A 22,820-nucleotide genomic window follows, 5' to 3' on the forward strand; every position below is an offset into this window, starting at 1 on the left:
TTATCCATTATATTTGTATCCCAACTTTGCCATCACAATAATTAGTGAGCTTTGTGGCTAATACTGCGATCATCTGACTATACTGCTACAATACTTCTCAAAGTTATTCATAAGAACATTCCACTGAAATCAGTGATTAGTATTATTACATGACCTTGAAAATAGTTGCAGCCTAAACAATTGGTGAACCCCAGGGGTTTAAATCCATTTTGACTGAAATCAACTATTAGTTTACCTCAGAGATGATCTGTTCCAATTATTACACGTGTCACTTCGTAGTAACTGAATTGTAGCCTACATTGTGCCAATGCATTTTTTAAAATGTAAATGAATCCATTATTGTATCTAGAAGAGCAACATACACCAGTATTGCATTCACTTACATCCTTCTAGATTTTTCATTTTGGTTCATTCCACTAAAATTGAATGGAATTGAATCCCTGCCTAAAAATCTTGAAAACCTAACCAACTGCAGAATGTACAATGTTAAGAAAACCTGCAAGCCTTTTCAATTTTGTGTTGTTTTAAGTTTACTTATTGTCTTCAGGCTAATGAATGATAGCTTTCCCCAACCTGGTGCATTCCAGATGTGCTGGACTAATTTCTCATCACCCTCAGCCTGTTCATGTTGACTAGGGATGATGGAAACTTGTAGTCAAGACATCTGGTGGCAGCAGGCTGAAAAAGGCTGTTAACAATCCATTGCCCATTTAAAGTAAGTTGCTCCATAAGTGAGTAAACTCATTCAAAATAAGTGGATTGCTGCAATGATCTTTTTGACCTGGTTTCTTTGCAACTAGCAAGATGGCAGTGAAAGGAAGGAAAGCAAATAACATTGAAGAGGAGTCCAGGTAGTTCCTGGGTTAGTGACTGAAAATGGAAGCAATAAGCACACAAGAGACAGTGCACATCAGAGTTAAACATCTAAGACATCGTTATTACATGCAAACTGAATCTGGAGCTTCTTCCAGGCCATTCTGATAATATTTAAATCTAGGTTCTGTGTGAGTAGAAACAGTCAGCAAGTTAGTTTTCACTAAATTGGAGTTTCAATATGGTGAAGATTCTTCACTTATTTTAAGGTCAACCTGAAATGGCAGCAATCTCAAAAATTGTGAAAGTTGTAACCTTGTAAGTTGTTAATTCTTCTAAAACAGTTTATTGCAATAAAAAATCTATCTGACCATCTGTCTTGAGGTACCTATGTTTTTAAAGTTATTTATTTATTTATTTAAACTATTTCTATGCCGCCCCATTCTCAACAAGCCTCAGGGCGGCTTACAACATTAATAAATAAACATAAATAAACAGTTATATAATTAAACTTAAAAAAACCCGGAAACATCTCGGCACGTACATTATGCCGAGCAAAGTGATCCTATGGTGCTTAGATAGTACCTAAAGGGCATAGGATGTGTCAGATGTCCAGATCCCAGGTCCAAACAAAACTCCATTCTCAGAACTGGAGATCTGCATTTCAATCTCCGCTCAGCCTCTTTCACAGCTAGCATGAAAAGAGTTGCATCAGCTGCTTCTCTGAGGTCAGAATACCACCCTTGGAAAAGGGGTAAAGAGGGCAATCTGGGGTTAAGGAAGGAAGAAGCCTGGGCCCATTAGGACATAACATATCTTGATGGTGCTCTAGCTGATGCAGCCAGAGTGCCAAAATCACTTGTCAAGCTGATTTGGAGGACAGGAGGAGTAGAACGATGCCTGCAATCCTCTGAGTTTGGTAGTTTACAGGCTGAATCATCCCCACTGAATCATACCCTGAATTACTTGTTCATCTTACTTTGATAAGATGGCAAGAAATATTTTAATTAAGTAGATACTTTAGTATCAAACTGCTTCATAAAGTTTTAAAAGACGCAAGTGCAACGCTTAGCTTTGTGATGCTAAGCATAGCTTTTGAGTTGGTATGTGTGCATGGGGGTGATATTTGGGAGAGGGAAGCAACGGAAGTGGATGTGGAGAGAAGCAGAGCATGTAGAACTGCTGTTGGTCACCTATATTTTGCATGGTTTCTGAGAGAAGGAGACTGGAAGGGAAGACAAAGGCAGCAGCATAGGTATCTGTTGTTGGCAATTAGTCAATTGAGTTATTCATTTATTTTGGTCAGGAGACCAGAAATAAAACCATGCACTAATCTAATCCAGCTATTAAATCTATATTGTTGTTGTTAAACATTTTAATGAAATACAGTATGTTTCAATACTATTTCTACTGTACTATAGGAGAAGTACAGGGATATTGTTTCAAAAATAGTTGGCAACTGTTCACCCAGAATTTAAATAGAACATTAGGAGCATCTTTCCTCTCAAACTTCTAATACAGAGGATGAATTAAAATGTATACACTTTTTAAGAAAGGAAAAAACAGTATTAAAATTTTAATACTCAATATATACCGATAACAAAAGATGAATACAAGTCACATTTGACTTCTACACTTACAAAAGGTATGAGGAGAAAACTGACCACAGGTGTGTTCCTTCTTCACAACAACGCGCCCGTTCACACGGCGCGTATTTCGAAGGCTGCTGTGCGAGACTGTGGTTTTGAAGAAATAAACCACCCACCCTATAGCCCAGAGTGGCCCTCAGTGACTACTACCTGTTCCTGAATTTAAAAAAAGTTCTTTGTAGAAAGTGATTTTCCGACGATGAAGAGCTAAAGGCGGCAATTAACGCACATTTTTTAGACAAGGAGGAAGGGTATTTTTTACAGGGAATTGAAAAGTTAATTCTAGATGTAATAAGTGTATTGAAGTTATGAGGGATTACATTGAAAAATAAAAATTATTTCAATTTATTATTCCTTTTTCTTCATGCTGATACCGAAAATACATTGAACGCCCCTTGTAGTTGGTTACCATCAAAGTGGTTCCCATAAGCGTCCAGACACTTCTGATTATGATGAACTTGTTGCTGTGCCTCCTGGAACTTCCCTTGTGCACATCACACACAGTACCATGTGTCTCAGACTTATCACGAATGCATGCAGTTGTTCGGTGTGTTAGAGGTTCTTTTGCATACTCATGCCTCCATTGTTTTTGTACTTCCACAATGTTCTCAAATGTCAGAGTGAACGTCATACTACACATTGCTACCATAATTCAATTCAACTTCAAAAAGTAATACATAGATGACATCTTTAATACATAGATAAAATTTGGCACCCCCAATATAAGCTATAAAAGGGATACACGTCTTAATAAATATGTCATGAAAATCCTCCCCTCTTGTCATTTTCATTTTTATGCATTAATATATCAGAGAATGCCCAACCCCACAACTGATCTATATATCTCCATTCTGAGAAGACCTTATCCATTTTAAATAGGCTGCCACCTGCATTCAAGTTGAAGCTAGGAGAAGTCTCAGCAAGTTTTTGTGAAGCTAATTTTTGTATTCTTTAGGAAAGATAAATGTACAACAAAAAGTTAACTGCTTGCTAGCAATGCAAAGCAGCGCTCCTTGAGTCCTGTACCAATAAACCCCATGTATATCAATGTACCCCTCTCACAATAGATCCCCCAACACAATGGGGACACCTCAGGGATAATTCTAAGAAGGTGAAAGGAGAGTTGTATGGAAATATTTTTAAATGTGGAAGGTGACCAAATTTGTATCCATTCAGTTTCTGAAAGTCTCAGGTCACAATTCAATATGCTTTCAAAAATAAGTCTCAGAGAATTGCTGTAGCTAATTTTGAAGAAGCGAATCATAAATCAGTTGAATCCATCCCCTAAATTTTCACTCTGCATGATACAATCTCCTTGGGAATGCACCAGTCTGCAGTATTTGCATCTAATCATTCTCTGGTACAGATTTTTTTGTCCATTTTTAAAATATCTTTTGGGGTGATGTACCAATAAAAGAACATCTTGTACCAATTCTTTCTCTATGCTTGGCTAGCTGTGAATTTTATTCCTTTCCTCCATAAAGTTTTCCTGTTAATGGGAGGATGTATCTTCTCCAAGTTTCGGCATCCAACTTACCATACATGTTTTAACTTCAGTGTCTTTATTTGCAATAATAACTTGCAAATCTATCCTAGCAAATGATCTTTTACTGTGAAATCAACTTTTCAAATTTTGTTAAATTTCTTATGGTATCTTTCCTTGTTGAATTAGCCCTCTCAGTATTGAAACCAGTTGGAAATAAAGAAGTCATTCTATCTTTTTATTTTTTAATGTTTAACATGACTTGATTCTTCCTTACTGATAAATCATGTCTCCATAAAATCATGATTTTTCCTTCCATATTTGTCATAATATGCTTCTATTAGAGACAGCAAAGGAGATATTGGAGGGCTAATCTTTCTTAAAGTATTCCAGATTCTTTTTAGGCTATCTGTAGTTATATGACTTTTGTTTTGTGTTTTACCTACAAAATTGATGTCGCTTTAATAAGTGCCATCAGCTGACAAATTTGAAAGACCACAAAATAGCATTTTGAATTAGGAAAAGGCACCTCCATTTTTCTGTTGTTCATATATTACCCTTTCAGAGGACCTATTCCTTTTATCATTATTAATAAACATATAAAATTATGTCTCACCACCACCACCTTGAGACTTTCTGTTTCTTTTCCAAACAAAAACGGGGATGAGATATAAAAGCTGGACACCAACTGTAAGAACAATAAAATCCATCTGTGACTATGGATTCCAGCAAAGTGATGGTACTCATGAACACACACGAGTACAAATTCAATTCACCAACCTGTGCCAGCACTATTGGCATCCTGTTTGTTTGGAATGCTAGAAAATGTTGCTTGGTAACTAAGGTGTGGACATCATTATTTTTAAGGAAATGTTTATGCTTCATTAGTTCCATATTGTTCTAGCAGTGAAATGCTCTGTACTTAGTCAGCCCAACCCAAATATACTAAGTAGGTTGGTAAATAACTGAACTGCAAAAAAGAGCCTGTGATTTTTGCTTTGTGTCTGAAGATATTATTCTTAAATGTTTTATAACCTTGTCCTTAATTTATACTTAAAATTAAAGGCCATTCAGGAGAAAAAGGTTCCCTGTTTTTTCTTCAGCAAATGTCTGTGATAGTTAAAAGATCCTATTAGTCAGATCTTCAAACCGCTTGAACTATGTGTTCATGGAGGTGTTTCTAGCTAACACAAAAGCAGTTGCTCCTCAACAAAGAAGAATGTCTCAAAGCTAGCATGGACTTTACTAGTGCTGGGACCAGTGTTCCACACAGGACGATACACTCGCTAACCATGAGTAAAGCAGCCCCTTCAGCAGCCCATGTGTTCTCAGGGTGATGTCGTAAGCCAGTATCTCTCTCCTCATACCTCCAACAAACTTCTCTTGGGATCTTTTCACTCCCGATCAGATCAAAATGAGAGGCTTCTAACCACACTTACATCTGGCCAGCCAGGACCAGTTTTGTGCTGCAAAAGGGTCAATATAAAGATTGTTAACAAAAGCCATCTCTCATGTGAAGGAGCCCCCTAATTGTGGATGTTGATTTTGCCCATGGCAGAAGTTGATTCCAAACTGAATTCCTCTTCTCCCTTCTCCGTCAAACAGTTAGCTCCACCTTCAGAGAGGTTTGTACTTCCTCTTCATGGTCCCTGTGCATCACACATAGAGGCTCTGCAACTGTAGTGTGTTGCTGGAAAGACTCAATAGCAAAGAGCATCATGGTGGGAACCCCTCTCCCACCCCGCTGTCTGTATAAAAGGGATGCACTCCTGCCATTTCCCTCAGCTCTTCAACTGCCTTTGGTGCCTTGAGATGATCTTTCTGTTACTTTCTCTGTTTTACCTCTTTATCTAACTTTTTCAATAGCCTTTCTTAGCATCTTTTACTCTGTATACCCATTTTTTTCAAATCCATCGTAAGCTTTTTTCCTCACTGTTTCCCTTTATGACCATACCTGAAAAGGAAAACTTTGTTTTTTCCTGTCTCATCATCCTACCCTTTCTTTAATCTTTCTCCATTTTCTCCCCCCACCCCCGTTGTTTGCTTCTCCAATGGCATCAAAGGCACCATTCCTCAAGTCTGTGCAGTGTGGAGCCAAGCTGCCTTCTGCCCATGGGTACCCACTGTGTCTGTTATGCCTGGGAAGGGGCATGTTGTTGACCAATGCTCCCATTGTCCCCACTGCCAAGTGTTTACAAAATAACCCTCAAACATCAGGCAGGCCATCTCTGTGTGGAGGTTTAAAACAAGCTTCTGCATGCAGGCATCCCTCTTCCTGACTTGCGCAAGGCAATGGCCTGATTGACGCCATCCACCTTTGCCAAGCACATCTCAACATTCATGCCAGGGCTGACTGCACTTTCAGGAGAGCAGTCCTCCCATCAGTACTGTAATGATGACACCCAACCCACCATCCAGAAATAGGTAAGCTTACTAGTCACCCATATGTGGAATGCACAGAGACCAAGCAGAAGAAAGGCAGGTGGCTTACCTGTAACTGTCATTCTTTGAGTGATCATTCACACCCATTTGCTCCAGTGGGTGTTCTGAGTGACTCAATGTCTGTTTTTTTGTCTGTCTGTCTATTTTTCCCTTCACTGTACTGCTTTGCTGAATGCAAGGTTGGTATTACTGTTCCTCCCTCTGTCCTGTGTGGTCTCACTTGAAAATGAGGTTAATGGTGGAAGCATCTTTTATATGGATGCTGCGATGGGGGAGGGGTTCCTTCCCAAACACTTGAAGCTGTTGAATCTTCCCTGCAATAGACACCATGCAGACACGGAGCCCACATGTGTGAATGCACAGATGACCGCTTGAAAAGCAACAGTTACAGGTAGCAACCTGCCTTTCTTGTGGACCAGATAGCAGGAACACTGGATGTTACTTAATTGGTTTGATTGGTTGATCTGGGCTGATTAAGTTAAACCCTGTTTCCTCTAACCCTTAATTCCATAGGGTCTAGTTTCGCCAGCTGCTTGGCTTGTCTGCTAGCTTGTTGGCTTTGGCAGTTCAGTTAAGCATTCAGACCCTGCTTTTTCCAGTTAACACTCAGAGTCTGAGGTATCCACTTTGGAAAGTTGTATAGTGGGAGAAGTGGGCCCCTTCCCTACAGGTGGCTTGCTGTGGAACCCCCTCCCCCACTACCACGGCTAACTCTGGCTGCATTCAGATGATGTAGCAACCAACCACGGCTCACTGCCCATGGTGGATTGCCATGTTATGTAGGCCCGGTCAGTGGCATAATTGAATTATTTTGTATATAGCCCTGTGTAATCATAAAAAGTAGGCATTTGAAAGGGTTGGGGCATTTAAGCAGCATCTATTTTTTCTGTCAAGAGTTTGTGGCTGAAAAATAGCTGAGAGTGCTGATAATCATTATCCCTGCTTCAAACACTGGCCCAGTGGCATCTCAGTACTGGAATAGCATTATATTATTCACTGTATATGCGCTATACATAAACAGCATGCAAGCCTACTTATCTGTGTGTCATCTTTCCCAACTGCTGTGTGGAAAAAGAAGGAAGCTTATTCTGACTGACGATGTCCCAAACTACCACCTGTTAATCATATATTAAGTGTTCCCTAAAAAGGAACATGTGGCCACTACAGTTATAATGTGTCTTGAATAAAATACAACAATTCAATCAAAAGATTGAAGTAGCCTTTCCTAAAGGCACTTGACATTTTTGCCTAGTAGAATAAGTCAGAATGTAATATATCATCCCTGAAGAATACCTGTTAAAAATACTAATCGTATCTGTCAGATTATGCGTAATAATATTATACAGAACTATTAGTGCATGTAGATTCCTTATGAGTGAATTTCAAAAATGCACCAACCACTTGAGAAGGATTTAGGCCCTCTCAAAAGAAATACTTAAGAATATGCAAATATTCTCAACTGATTCAAGTTGAACAGATGTGACTGTCACAAACAATGCAAGCTCTTCTCCCTGGCCACTGCTGTCAGTCGGAGAACAAGATTAAGGTCAAAGGTTGTGACAATTTATAGAAGGAAAAGTGTGATAGGGGAGTTTCAATTATTGTACCAGTATGAACAATAATAATTTACTATTGTGCTGAATTGTGAAATAGCTTAATCCTACAGCTTTTTGTCTGAATTCAAGATATAAAGTAGGATGTGTTCTGAAATCAGTAAGTGAAAATTGTCATACTTCTTTGTTGCCTTTCTGTATAAATATGCATGAGCAGTATTTCTTAACGACACTTACCTTACACTATATTCTGTTGTGTTACAGCCTAATCAGTTATCAATTGGATATAAACAACAATCTTGTGATGAAAAGCATGTCTAAAATAGTCAAATAAAGACATGCCAAAGGAGACAGACAAAGTGATGCATTCTCAAAAGTTTCTCTTGATTTTTGTACCAGCCCACCAGCATTTCAGAGAGAAACCCCTTTCCAAGGAGCTACTTAAAATAGAGTAATGCTTATTATGAATTGTGTATGTATGTACACACACACACAGAAACAGAGAGAATTATACATCACAAAAATACTCAGATTAATTAAATGCATCTGTTCACAAATGCATTACAAACTTTTACGACAAGAAAATTCACAAACAAAATAGTAACTCAAATGTACATGTATTTGTAAACAAAATATAATAAGACCACTAAGCCTAAGTCTTTCTTATTTACAGTCAAAAACTGCTCATCACTGTAGCACATTCACATGACTCTTGTAAAATAAATGTAAATAAGATGGAAACATTTCCCAAGGGAACATCTCAAATAATAAACATACAAATTCACTCCAGAGATGCTATTACTGAGTTCCTATTTATAATGAAGTAAAAAAAACCCAAACAACAGTAATAAGGGAAGAAATACTTTTTCCTCATTCAGCTTCTGGAAACAAAACCCCAGCCTCCAGAATCCACTTGGGATTTTTCATCTTGCCACTTTTTTGAGATGAATCCTAGAAGAAAATGTTTGTACCTGTGCTTGTTAAGAGATGTTCTAGAATCCTGTGAATGTGGAATGACAAGGAGGTTGTCACTAACACAGATAAGAGAAAAATACTTATAGAATGTCGGTAGCTTATGCTCCTCACCTCCTTCTAGTCCTTCCGGAAACACTTTTATCCTGCTTTCATTATTTAGGTACCCTGCTCAACTGGCAGTAAGCTGAAACTTAATGCGCCTGTTCCAGGAAAAAAGGGAGATCAGCTGACATTATGCCTGTAAGCTGAGCTTTCATATATGTGGGTTAAGAGACAGAATGGAAGCCACAAAGAAAGCAAAAACAAAGTCTGTGAAAGTTCATATATGCGCCTTTTGCATTTATCTGATTTGTATTTTATTTGCAAATTTGAAGTACAGGTGTCACTGAAGGTATCTTCTAACCTTAAGTTAGTATAGGCATGTGAATGCTAACAATGTAATTCCTGTTATAATGATAATTATCACTAATATGATTTAAAAGATTAAAACATCTAAAAGAAGCATTGCTTACACTAGCAATCAGACTGCTCCATCCAGAGCTGCTTGCTCCAGCCTTGTGAATGGGCAGCATGTGTTGTTGTTGTATTTCTTTAAAGTCCAAACCAAAAAAAAAACAAAAAAACCCACTACATTTAAAATGCAAACATAGAGATTAACATACAGTAAAAATAATTGTTGAATTATTTTGCTCCCTAATACCCGGACCAAAGATACATGCCACAAGTAGAAGAAAACAAAAACTTTGAAATACTTCAGGAGATTCCCCCGTTCCAAAACTGTAATGATTCTTTTGACAGCTCAAATCCTTTGCCTTTGTTTAAAAACATAGTCAATGAATATAGCTCAAATCTCATTAAACTTTTTTATGTGCCCTTTTTCCACTTTAATATCACATGTTAATTTGTCATTAATAGCTATGTTCCAGACTTCTCTAATTGGAAATCATATTTTATCTTCCATTTCTTAGCTATAATTAGTCTTGCTGAAGTTATTAAATTTGTTATTAATTCTTTATTATTCCAACTCCAATGTTTTTATCAAATGTTGAAAATAATGCAATCTCAGGGCTTATGTCAATATGTACATTTAATATTTTGCTACATTCTTTAAAAACCTCTTTCCAGAATTTCATTATTCATTATTTATTTATTTAAAACTTTTATATGCTGTCCCTTATGCATAGCATCTCAGGATGGCTTGCAATCACATTATATATTCACATTCCTACCACATATGAAAATATATACCCAATATATGACCACATCTCCAACATAGGGCACATCTTTCATACTTGGTTGTGTATTGTCTTCCCCAAGATGGCTATTGCCTTGCAGCCATCCTAAAGAGGAGCTGACCCAGTCCTCCTCCTAAAGCTACCCCCAACACTGGTACTTAACACCAATATTAGAGAAGAAACTCCTGCCTCTGAAAGCATTGTTGTCCAACGTCCACACTGGAGAAGGTGCCTAATTAATCTCACTAAGACAGTTACCTCTGAGATTGTTGCTGCTTCATATCCATATCAGATGCCAAGGCTGGGTTCCCACAACACAGCAAACAACCCCATACTGTTTCATCCAGTGGAGTTTTGCCCGAGCTGAACAGTCAGACAGTCACATGGTTAACCAGGCAGCACAGTTTCTGCACTCCTCACTCCATCCTCATGGCTTCAACACACATCCCAGTATCCTCTACAAATGAAATCCCCATCCTTTTCCTAATCTTGCCTATGGACTGCAGCAGCTTCCTCCTGATTGGTCTGCTGCAGTCCTGAGGCAAGTTCCCCCTTTTGCCTTCCAAATGCCCCTCATGTCTGTACCACTTCCCAGCCACTCCAGCACCCACTGAGATTGTTATTCAATGATAATAGTTCCACTGTAATTCCCTGTCCTCCCTCTGTGAATTTTTCACTGGCTGGGTTCAAACATAATGCCCAACCAGAGTGGAAACCACTGCGGCAAAGTCTGTTTTGTCTGAACCCTAGCAGAGGCTTACTACACGGTACGAGTACATTTGATTTCCATGTAACTACAGAAGGAAACAGCATGCCTCACTATGGCTTGTTTGATCAGGTGAACCCAGAAACATGGTTTCTACACTGCTACCATATAGTCCTGCAGACAGAGCAGCCATTGTTGGAGAAGATGCTCCTGTCTGTATTCCCCACTGCCTAGCAACTGGTGTGTCGGCCTCAGCTGCTCTCCGATTGGCTGCTCTGCACTTCTCTTCCTTCTCTGCTGCATTCCAGCTGCCCACCTGTGGCTTTGGAATGTTGCTGGGATCAGAGAGGTCCTACACCACATCACCAGCAGGGACCTTGGAGACAGCTATGTTTGGTGTTCTCTGATTGCTGCAGTTCATACAAACACCACTCGTGAATGCTCTACCATTGTTTTCAGGCAGCAGCATCACTCCTCTCTCAGAAAAGTTGCTCCTACATTTGAGGCACCAAAAGGGTGAGCACCCCAAAAAGCCCTTGTCCACTGCTCTGCCTCCCACCCTCTCCTTTGCTCCTATCTTGTGCCTGGCATTTCTTGGGTCTGACAGGACCCCTGCCATCTGAATTTGCAAACACCCACCATTACTAGATGTCAGACATGGGAGATTCACACCAGAATTCTCCAGTGGATCTGGGAGAACTACTTACCCATAGAAGTTCCACTGGTTGAGCCTCTGTCCCAGCATAGCGGCCAGCCTCTTTCCTGGTAGTAGCTACATTAAGAGTGCCCCTCAGGGCTTCCTGTGCACCCTGCAGTGAAATTGAGGAGGTGGGGCCAGGACACAGATGCTTCCCTCCTGCACCCCTGGGAGCAGCTCTTGGAGCCCCTTGTGTATTGCTACAAGCTAGCTAGGCATGTAGACCTGTAGGCGTATGTCCGTGGAGTTAGGGAGTGGGCAGTGCCAGGTGATGTGAACAGTGGGAAAAGGGTACCTGCATGCTAGATACATGCCAGCATGGAGTGGGAAGCTGTGGGATGTGAGAAATAGCGTGTGGGCACAGCTGTAGGCCAACAGAGCTCATGCACCAGCAGAAGAAACCACATACTTTTCTCCCTGGCACAGCTATTCTTTCCCTGCACCTGAGTCCCTGTAGATAAATACATGCAGAAATAAATACGTGTTTTTCAACAGTGGTTTGATTCTTGTGGGGAGGGCTGGCTATGGGGATGACTGGAGAGGAAGCTACAGATTGAAGGTGCTCACAGCTCAGCCTGGCAGAGGTGGTGGAGGTGTTTTTGAAGGTGGGAATACAAGACACCAGGCAAGGCTGGCTGCAGCCATGGCATGGGAGGCAGTGGAGAAAGGCATAGCCTGCCCATACTGATACCCTCTGTGTGCCTTACTGCTGGGGGAAGGCAGCCCCTACCTGTGCGTGTGAGTCCTGCACATCCGCAGCAAGAGAGGGGTGAGGAAGAGGGTGGTTGTAAACAAGCATGCATGGGAAAAAGTTAAGATGCCAAATAAATAATAGTGTTAATATAATTTTATAACTGTGATACTTCATTCTGTTTTTTCCTTTAAGGAATCTCCTTCTGGACGCAGGAAAGCTCTTGCCACCAGCAATATTAACATGAAGCAATATGCAAGTCCCATGCCCACACAGACTGATGTCAAACTAAAATTCAAGCCTTTGTCTAAGAAAGTTATATCTGCTACCCTGCAGTTCTCTTTATCATGTATTTTCCTGAGAGAAGGAAAAGCAACGTAAGTTTTATGTGAGATGATAGAAAGTTGTGTGTTTTTCAAAGGACTCTTTTTGAACCATGTCAGATTCTGAGAATATTCTCTACCATGCAGTATGTCATTTGAGTTGTTTACAATTGATTACACTTATAATAGTCTCTTGACATAGTTGGTTAAAAAAATGAGCTATGAATCTGAAATATACAATCAGTGTCTTAGACAAGCAAGCATTCTCTCAGCCCCAGCCCATAATTCATAGTATGAGATACCAGAATAGATCTACCTTGTTGAGTTCTTGTAAAAATGAGTGAGATCATGCTTCACATACATTAAAGGAAAGCCCTATATAAATACTAGTAATTCAGCAGCATAGTATTCTATCAGTTGCTGCCCCTTTACTTTAGCTTTAAGAAACCAGACAGAAATTTGGTTGCACAATTTAGAGTGTGTCCCTTCACACAAAGAGCAGAAATAGTTTCCAGTGTTGGTGCAGCTATCAGCCATAACTCCATTAATGCTTCATGGCACAACTGGGCCTCCAAGGTTAGAACTGGCTTGCTGCATTGAGGAATGCTGAACATGGGTAGAATAGAGTCAGTGATGATGAGTGTATCATCATAAAGAGAAGTGCATGCATTGTTTTCATAGGTCTGGGTGTTGTAGGTTAGAGTGTTGCAGAAATTCATAAGACATATAATTGGTGTCAACGGTTAATTTGATGTAGGCGAATTGTTGTTGTTAGGGATGAAGATATGCAAAGCCTAGCAAGTCTGATGAGTATGAAGCAAGCAGATATTGGAAATTTAGATGATTTTGAGGAAGATAATGAAGATGATGAAGAGAACAGAGTGAACCAAGAAGAAAAAGCTGCAAAAATTACAGGTGTGTTTTCCTCCAAAAACTGACATCAAAATGGCTTTTGCCTTTTAATCTGGTTTGAGGCATTATGAGTGTAAAAACATTCCCCCTTATATCAATTTAGAGTAGCATAATTTGCATTGGAATTCAGCATTTTGGAATTACTTTTATACCATAGGTGACCAGCCTGTGGTAGACATAATACAAATGATATAGGCAGAATGATATAGGTATTTGTGATCCTCTTGGACAGCTGCACAAGAGCCTGAGAGTTTGGCTATGACAATCAGTACTACGTTCTTGCCTGTCACCCTTGACCTAATGAACTAGAGGCAAGTTATATAGAAAGGGTGGTTCTAGGGCATCTTCCCATGGGGCACTGTGATCCTGCCAAATCAGTTAGTCCCTTGCCAGTTCAGTTCTGCAGTCAGCTCTTCCCACAGATTCTGTTGCACAGGCAGGACCCACTGTGAAATTCCATTGAATACTGCCACATATTTGCTCTAGAATCTCGCTGAGGCTGCACAGTATTTGCATTTTGGACTGTAATTTAAGAGCATTCCTGTTCTTAAATTACAGGGAGGATGCTTTTGAAGTAAACACAGGGAACTTGAAAGGGGAGTGTGGCAGCAACGGCCTGGCTGCCGGGGCGATTGCAAAACCCTCCTCTTACAAGATCTCATGGCGGAGGAGTTGCCAGGTGGACGTTTGGGCAGAGGAGACTGTGGGCAGGCGGTCCTGTGGGGCCTGTCTCTGGGAGGGAGGGAGGGAGGGAGGGAATCGCCAGGCAAAATGGTTTCTCCCAGCAGTGAAGCTGAGCCCTCGTCCTCCCCCAAGGGAGCGGGACAGAGGATGGGCCGGGTGCAGGGAGCGCTGGCCGCCCACACTCCCCCGGTGCTTTGGCAGAAGAGGACGTGTGGCACTCCCCACGCTGGAGGAGCTGAAACAGGAGTGGAGGCCTCGGGGCGATGGGCCAACGGGGGGCGGCACTGAGCGCAAGTGGAATCTGACCAGCGGCTCGGCTGAGCCCTTCTCTGCTTCAGTGGCCGGCCAGGTGTGCCCAAAGGCCGAGGTGGCCCTGCTCTTCCAGGAACTTGCCAGCTGGCCCTCGGGCACCCAGCCTCCGAACCATGGGGGCCATGTATGGTTGTCACAGCATGTGGCCCCAGGCTGCCTTCCCCTCCGGGAATCTTCCTGCTAAAGCCACCCTGGTTAGTGGACTCCACGGCCGGATCGGGCGCTTGCAGAGCGCTTCCCTTTGCTTGTGTGAATCTCCCACGGGTCTGCTCCAGGATTCCCGGGGAGAGGAGAGCCGCCTTCCCGTCCCTCCTCCAGACCGTGTGTGATGCCTCCCTTTACCTGCTGCTTCCAAAGCTCAGCAGCCCCAGAGCCGCCTTCAGAGTGTCCCCCCGGCGATGCCCCGGCTAGTGCCTCCTTGCCAATCGCCCGTGTTTGCGCAGAGCTAAACAGGGGTGCTGCTGGAGTGACCCGCCTGAGCTTCGGAAGGCCTTCAGGCAAGAATTTCCACAGGTGCCCCCATCTCTTGTTATTGTTTATGTATGTTTTTTTGTATTTTTTGTGAGCCGCCCTGAGGCTTTGTTGCGATGGGGGCGGCATAGAAATGTTTTAAATAAATAAAATAAAGTAAAGCATGGGTCCTCAAACTATGGCCCACGGGTCGCGTCTGGCCCGCCCTGGCCATTTATTTGGCCCGCCTGAGGTTTTTGAGTCGCTGTGCACGCGCCTGCTGGCACCACCCGCCACCGCCCACCTCGCCCCGCACACGCCCGCCACCGCCTCACTCACGTGGAGATGGAAGACGATCTCCGAGCGAGCAAGCCGCTGCATCGCACGGCCACCGCTGCCTCGCCACGCGCCCCCGCCCTGCCTCCCCTCGCCTCCCCTCGCTGTGCACTCCTGCCCCCACCTCACCACGCTCCTGCCTCACCCCGTGTGCGTGCGTGCCCTGCCGCCTTCCTGGCCCGTGCCCACCACCTGCACCTTTCAACTGACCCCCTGTTGAAAAAGTTTGAGGACCCCTGCTGGAAAGTATTTACTCTGTAAAGGAAAGCAAGGGAGAGATCACAGGTCACTGTCCTTTGCAATCACCCTGCCTCAGTTTCTTCAGAAAGAGAAATTACACAGAGGAGGACATTATCTGCTTGGGTGGTAAACCAAAACTTGAATTGGAGTTTGGCCTGCTAGGGCAGTGGTTATCATCTGAGTATGCCCTGCAGATCCTGAAGACATGATACAGCAACCAGGGAAGAGATCTACCCAATGAAGTCCAGAGTCCATTCCAAGCAGTAAAAAAGATGATTGACAATGCAGACAGAACAAGTTGGTGGAGGAAGCAATACCAGGACCAGAAACATTGGCATTAGAATCATACGTCCACCCTCTGATAGAGGTATAGCTTAGCATAGTTGGTGACACCTTCAGTAAGGGAGTATGCTCTTGTTTGGGGAAAAATGACCCAGCAGAAGATAAAGCCAATTAGTAGCAGACATTTGAAGTTTTCTCATCCAGGAGTGTTTACTAAGAGTTGAGTGGGGCTATCATGGACAGGATCTTTTGGAGAGCATTCATTCACAGGGTCTCCATAAGTCATATTCAACTGGGTGACACATAGCTAGAACAATCCAGGAGTGTTTGTTCATGTAAGTTCATATAGAAATGAACATAAGGTTATTCAAAGAGAAAAAAAGACCTAAGGGTTAAGCTGTATTATTCAGTCTCAATCCATGACAGGCCTATTCCTTGGAATTCTTCATGCCTTCCTTGGTTCTCCAAGCTTGTATCAACCAATCATGTATGGAGAGGGAGGGGTCCCTTGTGATGCAAAGAACTCGAGGTATTCTGGACTGAGATGGGACAAAACTAACCTTTCCTGTGAAGTCTGTGGCAGATCCCTCTAATTCCCACACCTTCTTCTAACCCCATGAATGTCTATGAACCATGAGCATATCCTTCTCCTCTTTTCCTCCTGCCACCAAATCCTCCTCTTTCTCTATTATTTCTGTTGTCAAATGTTAGATTCTAAATCCCTTCAAAACAGGGATTTTTACTCTGTAAAGTATCATACACAACAGTGTTAATTGTAATGATAAAGATAGCAGCAGCAACTGCAGCAGCTCAGTTATTCTACTGTTCAGGAACACATATTTGCCAGTTAAAAAGGTGACCAGATAAATTGGTTAAAAGGGAACAGCTGCCTTGACTCCAGTTTTTGGTAGAATGGTGGGGTTTGAATCAAAGTGGCTATTAAAGGATTGATATGTTAGTTCTGCTTGGAATTTCACAACAGTTTTATTTATTTATACATCTTATTTATTTATTTATTTATTTATTAAAACATTTTTATGCCGCCCCATTCGCCAAAGCCTCGGGGCGGCTTACAACGTTAAGTTAAAAAATAATTATAACATTAAATTAAAAAATACAAACATTAAGTTAAAAATGCAAAATTACCAATATAAAATAAGCCACCCTGGCTAGATAAAATCCAATAATATTAACAATTAAAATGCCGCTTAAATAAAAAGGTCTTTGCCTGGCGCTGAAAAACAAATAACGACGGCGCCAGGCGTACCTCTCTGGGGAGCACATTCCATAACTTAGGCGCCACTGCAGAGAAAGCCCTCCTTCGAGTAGCCACCCTCCTAATTTCTTTCACGGAGGGTTCCCGGAGAAGGGCCTCTCCCGCAGATCTCAAGGGGCGGCCGGGCATATATGGATGTAAGCGCTTCTTCAGGTAACCAGGACCCAAGCCGTTTAGGGCTTTATAGGTCATCACCAACACCTTGAATTGGGCCCGGACTTCAATGGGAAGCCAGTGAAGCTGACGGAGAACTGGAGTCATGTGAACATAACGCCCAGTCCCCGTCAGCAGCCTGGCAGCTCTATTTTGAACCAATTGAAGTATCCAGACCATCTTCAACGGTAGCTCCACATAGAGTGCATTACGATAATCTATTTTGGAAGTTACCAGAGCATGGGTAACTATCTTCAGGTTCTCAGAAAATACTGTCTAGGTAGGGGCAGAGCTGGAAAATCCGCCACAGCTGGAAAAAGGCACTCCTAGACACTGAGTTCACCTGATATTCCAGGGACAGACTGGGATGCAGACCCTGCCCTTTAGGGGGAGTGTGACCCCATCCAGGACAGGGTAATGCCCTCCTAACCTAGCAGAGTTCTCCCTTACCTCCGTCTTACCAGGATTAAGCCTCAGTTTATGGACCTTTATACAATACATATTAACAGAGAAGCATACCTAACCTCAACAATGGCAACTACGTGACCAATATTTTTATTTATTTATTTATTTTGGAATGTTTGTATGCCATCCCATTCTCATAAGCCTCGGGATGACTTCCAACATCATAAATAAATACACATATAAATACATACATATAAAATCTGGATACATCCTGGTTCAATATTAAAACCAATAAATAAAATCAACAATTATTAAAATATCCTTTAAATAAAAAGGTCTTGGCCTGGCGCCGAAAAACAAATAATGATGGCACCAGGCAGACCTCTCTGGGGAGCGCATTCCATAAGAGGGGCGCCACCGCAGAGAAGGCCCTCCTCCAGGTACTCACCCTCCTAATATCTTTCACGGACAGTTCCCGGAGAAGGGCCTCTGCCACCGATCTCAAGGGGCGGGAGGGCAAATATGGACTCAAGCGTTCCTTTAGATATCCAGGTCTCAAGCCATTAAGGGCTTTATAGGTAATAACCAGCACCTTGAATTGGGCCCGGACTTCGATGGGGAGCCAGTGAAGCTGGTAGAGGACTGGGGTTATATGAGAATAACTCCCAGTCCCCGTCAGCAACCTGGCAGCTCCATTTTGCACCATCTGAAGTATCCAGACCACCTTCAAGGGCAGCTCCACGTAGCACGTGTTACAGAAGTCCAATTGGGAAGTAACCAATGCATGTGTCACTGTCGCCAGGCAATCGTTCTCCAGGTAGGGGCGCAGCTGATGGATCAACTGAAGTTGAAGGAAAGCGCTCCTCACCACCGCAGTCACTTGCGCTTCCAAAGACAGCTCTGGGTTGAGGAGCACTCCCAAGCTGCGGACCCTGTCCTTTAGAGGGAGTGCAACCCCATTCAGGACAAGGTCCAGGTCCCCTACCCCAGAGCCTAAGCCACCCACCAACAGGACCTCCATCTTGTCTGGATTGAGCTTCAGTTTATTGGCCCTCATCCAGCCCATTACCTTGACCAGGCACCAGTTCAGCACAGCCACTGCCTCACCTGGATTGGTTGAAAAAGAGAGGTAGAGCTGGGTATCATCAGCGTACTGATGATATCAGCGTAATATTGCATTAGTATGTCTCTATACCTTGGTCACAAATAATGTTCTTCATAAGTGCTTCTTCTATGAGTCAGCTTTGCCCCTCTCATACCATAACACACACAACTAATAGAGGTAGTTTTGCTGAACCTTTCTGCTTACTCATCAAAGGATCTCTACCATTCATATTCCAAAATCCTTATTTGTGCAATACTTCTATTAGTCAACCAAAAGATCATACAACTGTGTGAGCTGTGTGGTTAGTAGGCAGGATGGAAAAATGTACAGATGATATTTCCTCCATCCAGTTGGCAGATAAAAAATCTATTGCAAATGAGAAGTAGCATTTAAGAAGGAACTGGGGGTATAGACATGGCTAGCTTACTATTTCTTTTGAGAAGTTAATGAGATTGAATGTACAGAAAGGATTATTTTCATTTTTTCCTTTCCTTTTTCCTTTCTTATTTTCCCAGGAATAAAAATATTGTATTATAATGGATGAGAGGTAACTAAAAAAAAGGTGGGGAAGATTTTACATAAAAGTCACTTGTATTATGCATATTCAAAGATTTATAGGAATGTAATAGATGTGACTTGTACAAATATCTAGAAGAACTGCACCACCCAGTATCTCTAGGATGTTTGCAGTAATAACACATAGGTGTGGGAGTTAAATGGAAGAGAAACTTTGCCCATATATGTTGGCACTGTAGTCACATTAAGGAATATTACAGAAGATAATAAAACAGCATCAAAGAAATTACAGGGTTATACGTTGCAGTGAAACACAACAGCTATACTCCTGAGTGTTATTAAAGATCAGCTCTCTAGAGATTTAAAGGTGATAGTGAATTATATATTAATAGATGCAAAGATCTTTTTCACAAAAGCTTGGCAATCAACAAGCATGACATCTCTGATACAATGAAAAAAAGAAGATTTGGAATGCCATAGTAATTAAGAAAAGACAGGGAGGAGAAAAATTCTGACTTGATAGTGTAGCCAGTGTCTGCTCAGAGTCTCAAGATGAAGTGCAGGAAGGAGACTGTCTGCAGACACTGAACATGAAGTGAGGAGGAGGGATCTGCAGGCATTCAAATTAGGCTCTTCAGTTCATGAGATCTGGAGCTGGCCCTGAGGGCTGCTGGAAACAATAAAGGGCTTTGAATCCCCCATTCAAATAATATTTTTCTCCAACACATAGTTTTCTATCTAGTTTTCTACTACATAGGTAGTAGTTTTCCTTTAAATGAAAATGTTGAATGAAATCATCATACAAGTGCAAGGATATGCTGAGAATTATTGTAATGATTCACTTTAGCATGCATTCTGAAATTAACTTATGTCTTTTCTTTTCCTGTTCTCTTTTTCAAATAACAGCATGCTTTGTACTCCTTTTCTCTTAAATGACCTTACCTCACAATTGTCTTGACTGGCTTCTGTTTACAGAAATTGTAAACCAGTTGAATGCTCTGAGCAGCTTAGATGAAGATCAAGATGACTGCATAAAGCACGCAAATATGCTTTCCGTTAAATCAGCCAGTTCCTCTGAAGGTCTATGAGCTTTCCTTCTTCCTTTCTCTTTCTGATTGTCTGATTTTCACTGTGTTCTGTTACCCCTTGGTCTCTATTTGTATTTGAATGTGAGTTGTATCTTTGTGCTTGACATCCATTGCTCCCTTTGAAAGGAATTTGTACTTCAACTAGCAGTTTTAAAGGGTGAGCAGTCAGTGTCCCTTTGTACATTGTTGGACCCCATTTCCCATCAGCCCCAGCTAGCATGGCCCATGGTCAGGGATGTGAGGAGCTGTACTGTATAGCATCTGGAGGGTCACAGGTTGCCCAGTCCTGATTAGTTACTTTAATGGCTAAAATTAGCATAGCAATGCCACACAACTGTATGCATACTTGTACTCGAGATGTGTTAAAATGTCACAATAGTTCCCTGAGGTCAGCTTTACACTGTACATAGACAATTCTCCTTGATTATGGGAAAAACTTCATCCTTTTTGCGTTTTGAAACCGGTTGCATGTTTAATTTTACAAAAAAGAATTATTAGTGTTTTTCTCCTGTGAAGTTGCTTTCAGAAAAAGGTTGCCATGGTCTAGATCAGGATGCTATTTTTTAGGCAAAAAGAACCTTGGTTCTAGGCACCACCAAGATGTTTGGGGAGCTTTCTTGGGCCACGGGTGCTTCTCATCTGCCCCCTACACACACACTTTGTCAAGCTGTTCAGCAGATGTGACTGGAACCCTTTTCAAGGCTGTCCTCCATGTCATCCAAGGAAGAGCTGTCAGTCAATCAGTCATCAAGTCACCAAACAAGGAAATTCCAAAGGATTCCCTTGGTCCTTAGACAGGGATAGAGCTTTTTCTTTTCAATTAGAGAATGCTCTGCTTTACTCAGTGCCACAAAATCTCTGAGGCAAGATCACAGTTTCTATCTTCACTTGGCCTGTGCATTCAGTTTTAGCTCCTCCTCCTGCACTTGCAAAGTGCACCACTGGAGTTAGCCAGCAACACCGATCTTTTCCGCTTGGCTTCTTTCCAAGTCACAGCTAGTTGACTGATTGTTCTTGCCAATGAGCAACAGACCTCCTGACTCCACAGCTCAGATGCCCTTCTAAGCCTAGAATCTCTTCTGAGAATGAACTGTTAGAGAGAGGTAAAAAGCCTCAGTTGAGGCATCTGGGAGCTACCAGTGTCCTTTGGGCCTTGCACCAAAGGAGGTTGCTCTAAGCAGCCAGTGCCACAAAGCAAGGAGTATTCTGCTCTGAAAGATTCTGTTCATTTCACTGAAGTAGTACTATTGGTGTGCTACAAAACACCTGCTAGTTTTACAGCAGATAATGTGGTGCAATTAATCATTTTCACAAATAGTTGGCTTAAGAACTTGGAAAAATGTTTGAACAATATATGTCCTAACTGTTGTTATACTGAAAAACTTGGCTTCTCAGAGCTTATCAACAAGCTTAATTTCCTGGATGAAGAGGACCAGGACTTGGCCAATTCCAGCTCAAATCCATTTGTAGATCCTGATGCAACAGAACTAAACCCTTTTGGAGACCCTGATATGGAAGGTATAGAATCTTGTTTTGTATTTGTTCGTTACTTATGATCTTACAATGAGCAGTTCTGAACAGTGAAACTCGAAAAGGATTTGGTAATGCTGAGAAAAGTGCAGAAAAGGGCAACAACATGACCAAGAGGCTAGAGTGGCTCCCCTCTGACAGAACCTACAGCAGTTGAAGGGGTTTAGGCTGGAAAAAAGTTGAATAAGGGGAAGCATGATATCATACATAGCAAAACCTGGAGTCATCTGGTGAGGCTGAATGGTGGGAAACTTGGGACAGATTAAATTAAATACTTCTTCAGACAGCACAGAGTTAAACTATAAAATTCATTACCACAAGAAGTAGCAATGGCCACCAACTTGGTAGGCTTCAAAAGGAAATAAACAACTTTTTGGAGGATAAGGCTATCAGGGCTATTAGTTATGTTGCCTGGCTATGTACTACAGAGCCATTATACCTTTATAGCTGGGATACAAACATGGGGGGGGGGTGCTACTTCCTTCATGTCTTACTTGTGGATATTACACATCATTTGAGTGGCTAATGTATGAATTGGAATGCTGGACTAGATTGGTCTTTGGACTGATCCAGCATGGCTACTCTCCTTTTCTGATATGCTTGCTCAGGGGATGGGAAGCAACATAACTGCTGGCCTGCCGCTGCAAGAGGCAGCACTAGATCTCATGGGTGCACGTTATGGGGAAGTACTTATTTGTTGGCCATTAGAAGAAACTCCTTAATGGTAGGACCAGTTCGATGATGGGACCAGTTACCTAGAGAGATGGTGGTCTCTCCTCCATTGGAGGGATTCAGGCAGGTGCTACACAGATACCTGTTAGTGATACTGTAGCTCTCAGTTTCTTGTATGAAGCAGGGTTGGACTAGACAGCATATAAGGCCCTCTCCAACTCTGTGATTCATGTAAATGGCAGCTGTGGGTTTCAGGTCTGAAGCCGAACTGAAGGATTCAAACAATGTGGAA

The 22,820-nt window shown here is 42.0% G+C and overlaps 1 protein-coding gene across 1 annotated transcript in view; it reads left to right on the top strand.

The window, feature by feature from the left end:
- The window catches only part of EHBP1 (EH domain binding protein 1), a 333,031-nt gene that overhangs the window by 117,239 nt on the left and 192,972 nt on the right, over window positions 1-22,820 (top strand). The window contains exons 6-9 of the mRNA XM_044454620.1: window positions 12,440-12,621; window positions 13,343-13,482; window positions 20,214-20,318; window positions 21,722-21,844. Coding sequence (XP_044310555.1) covers window positions 12,440-12,621; window positions 13,343-13,482; window positions 20,214-20,318; window positions 21,722-21,844 — 550 coding nt within the window. The remainder of the gene's footprint in view (window positions 1-12,439; window positions 12,622-13,342; window positions 13,483-20,213; window positions 20,319-21,721; window positions 21,845-22,820) is intronic.

Source organism: Varanus komodoensis, unplaced genomic scaffold, assembly GCF_004798865.1.
Source record: "Varanus komodoensis strain SLA01 unplaced genomic scaffold, ASM479886v1 scaffold7_3, whole genome shotgun sequence".
NCBI lineage: Eukaryota > Metazoa > Chordata > Lepidosauria > Squamata > Varanidae > Varanus > Varanus komodoensis.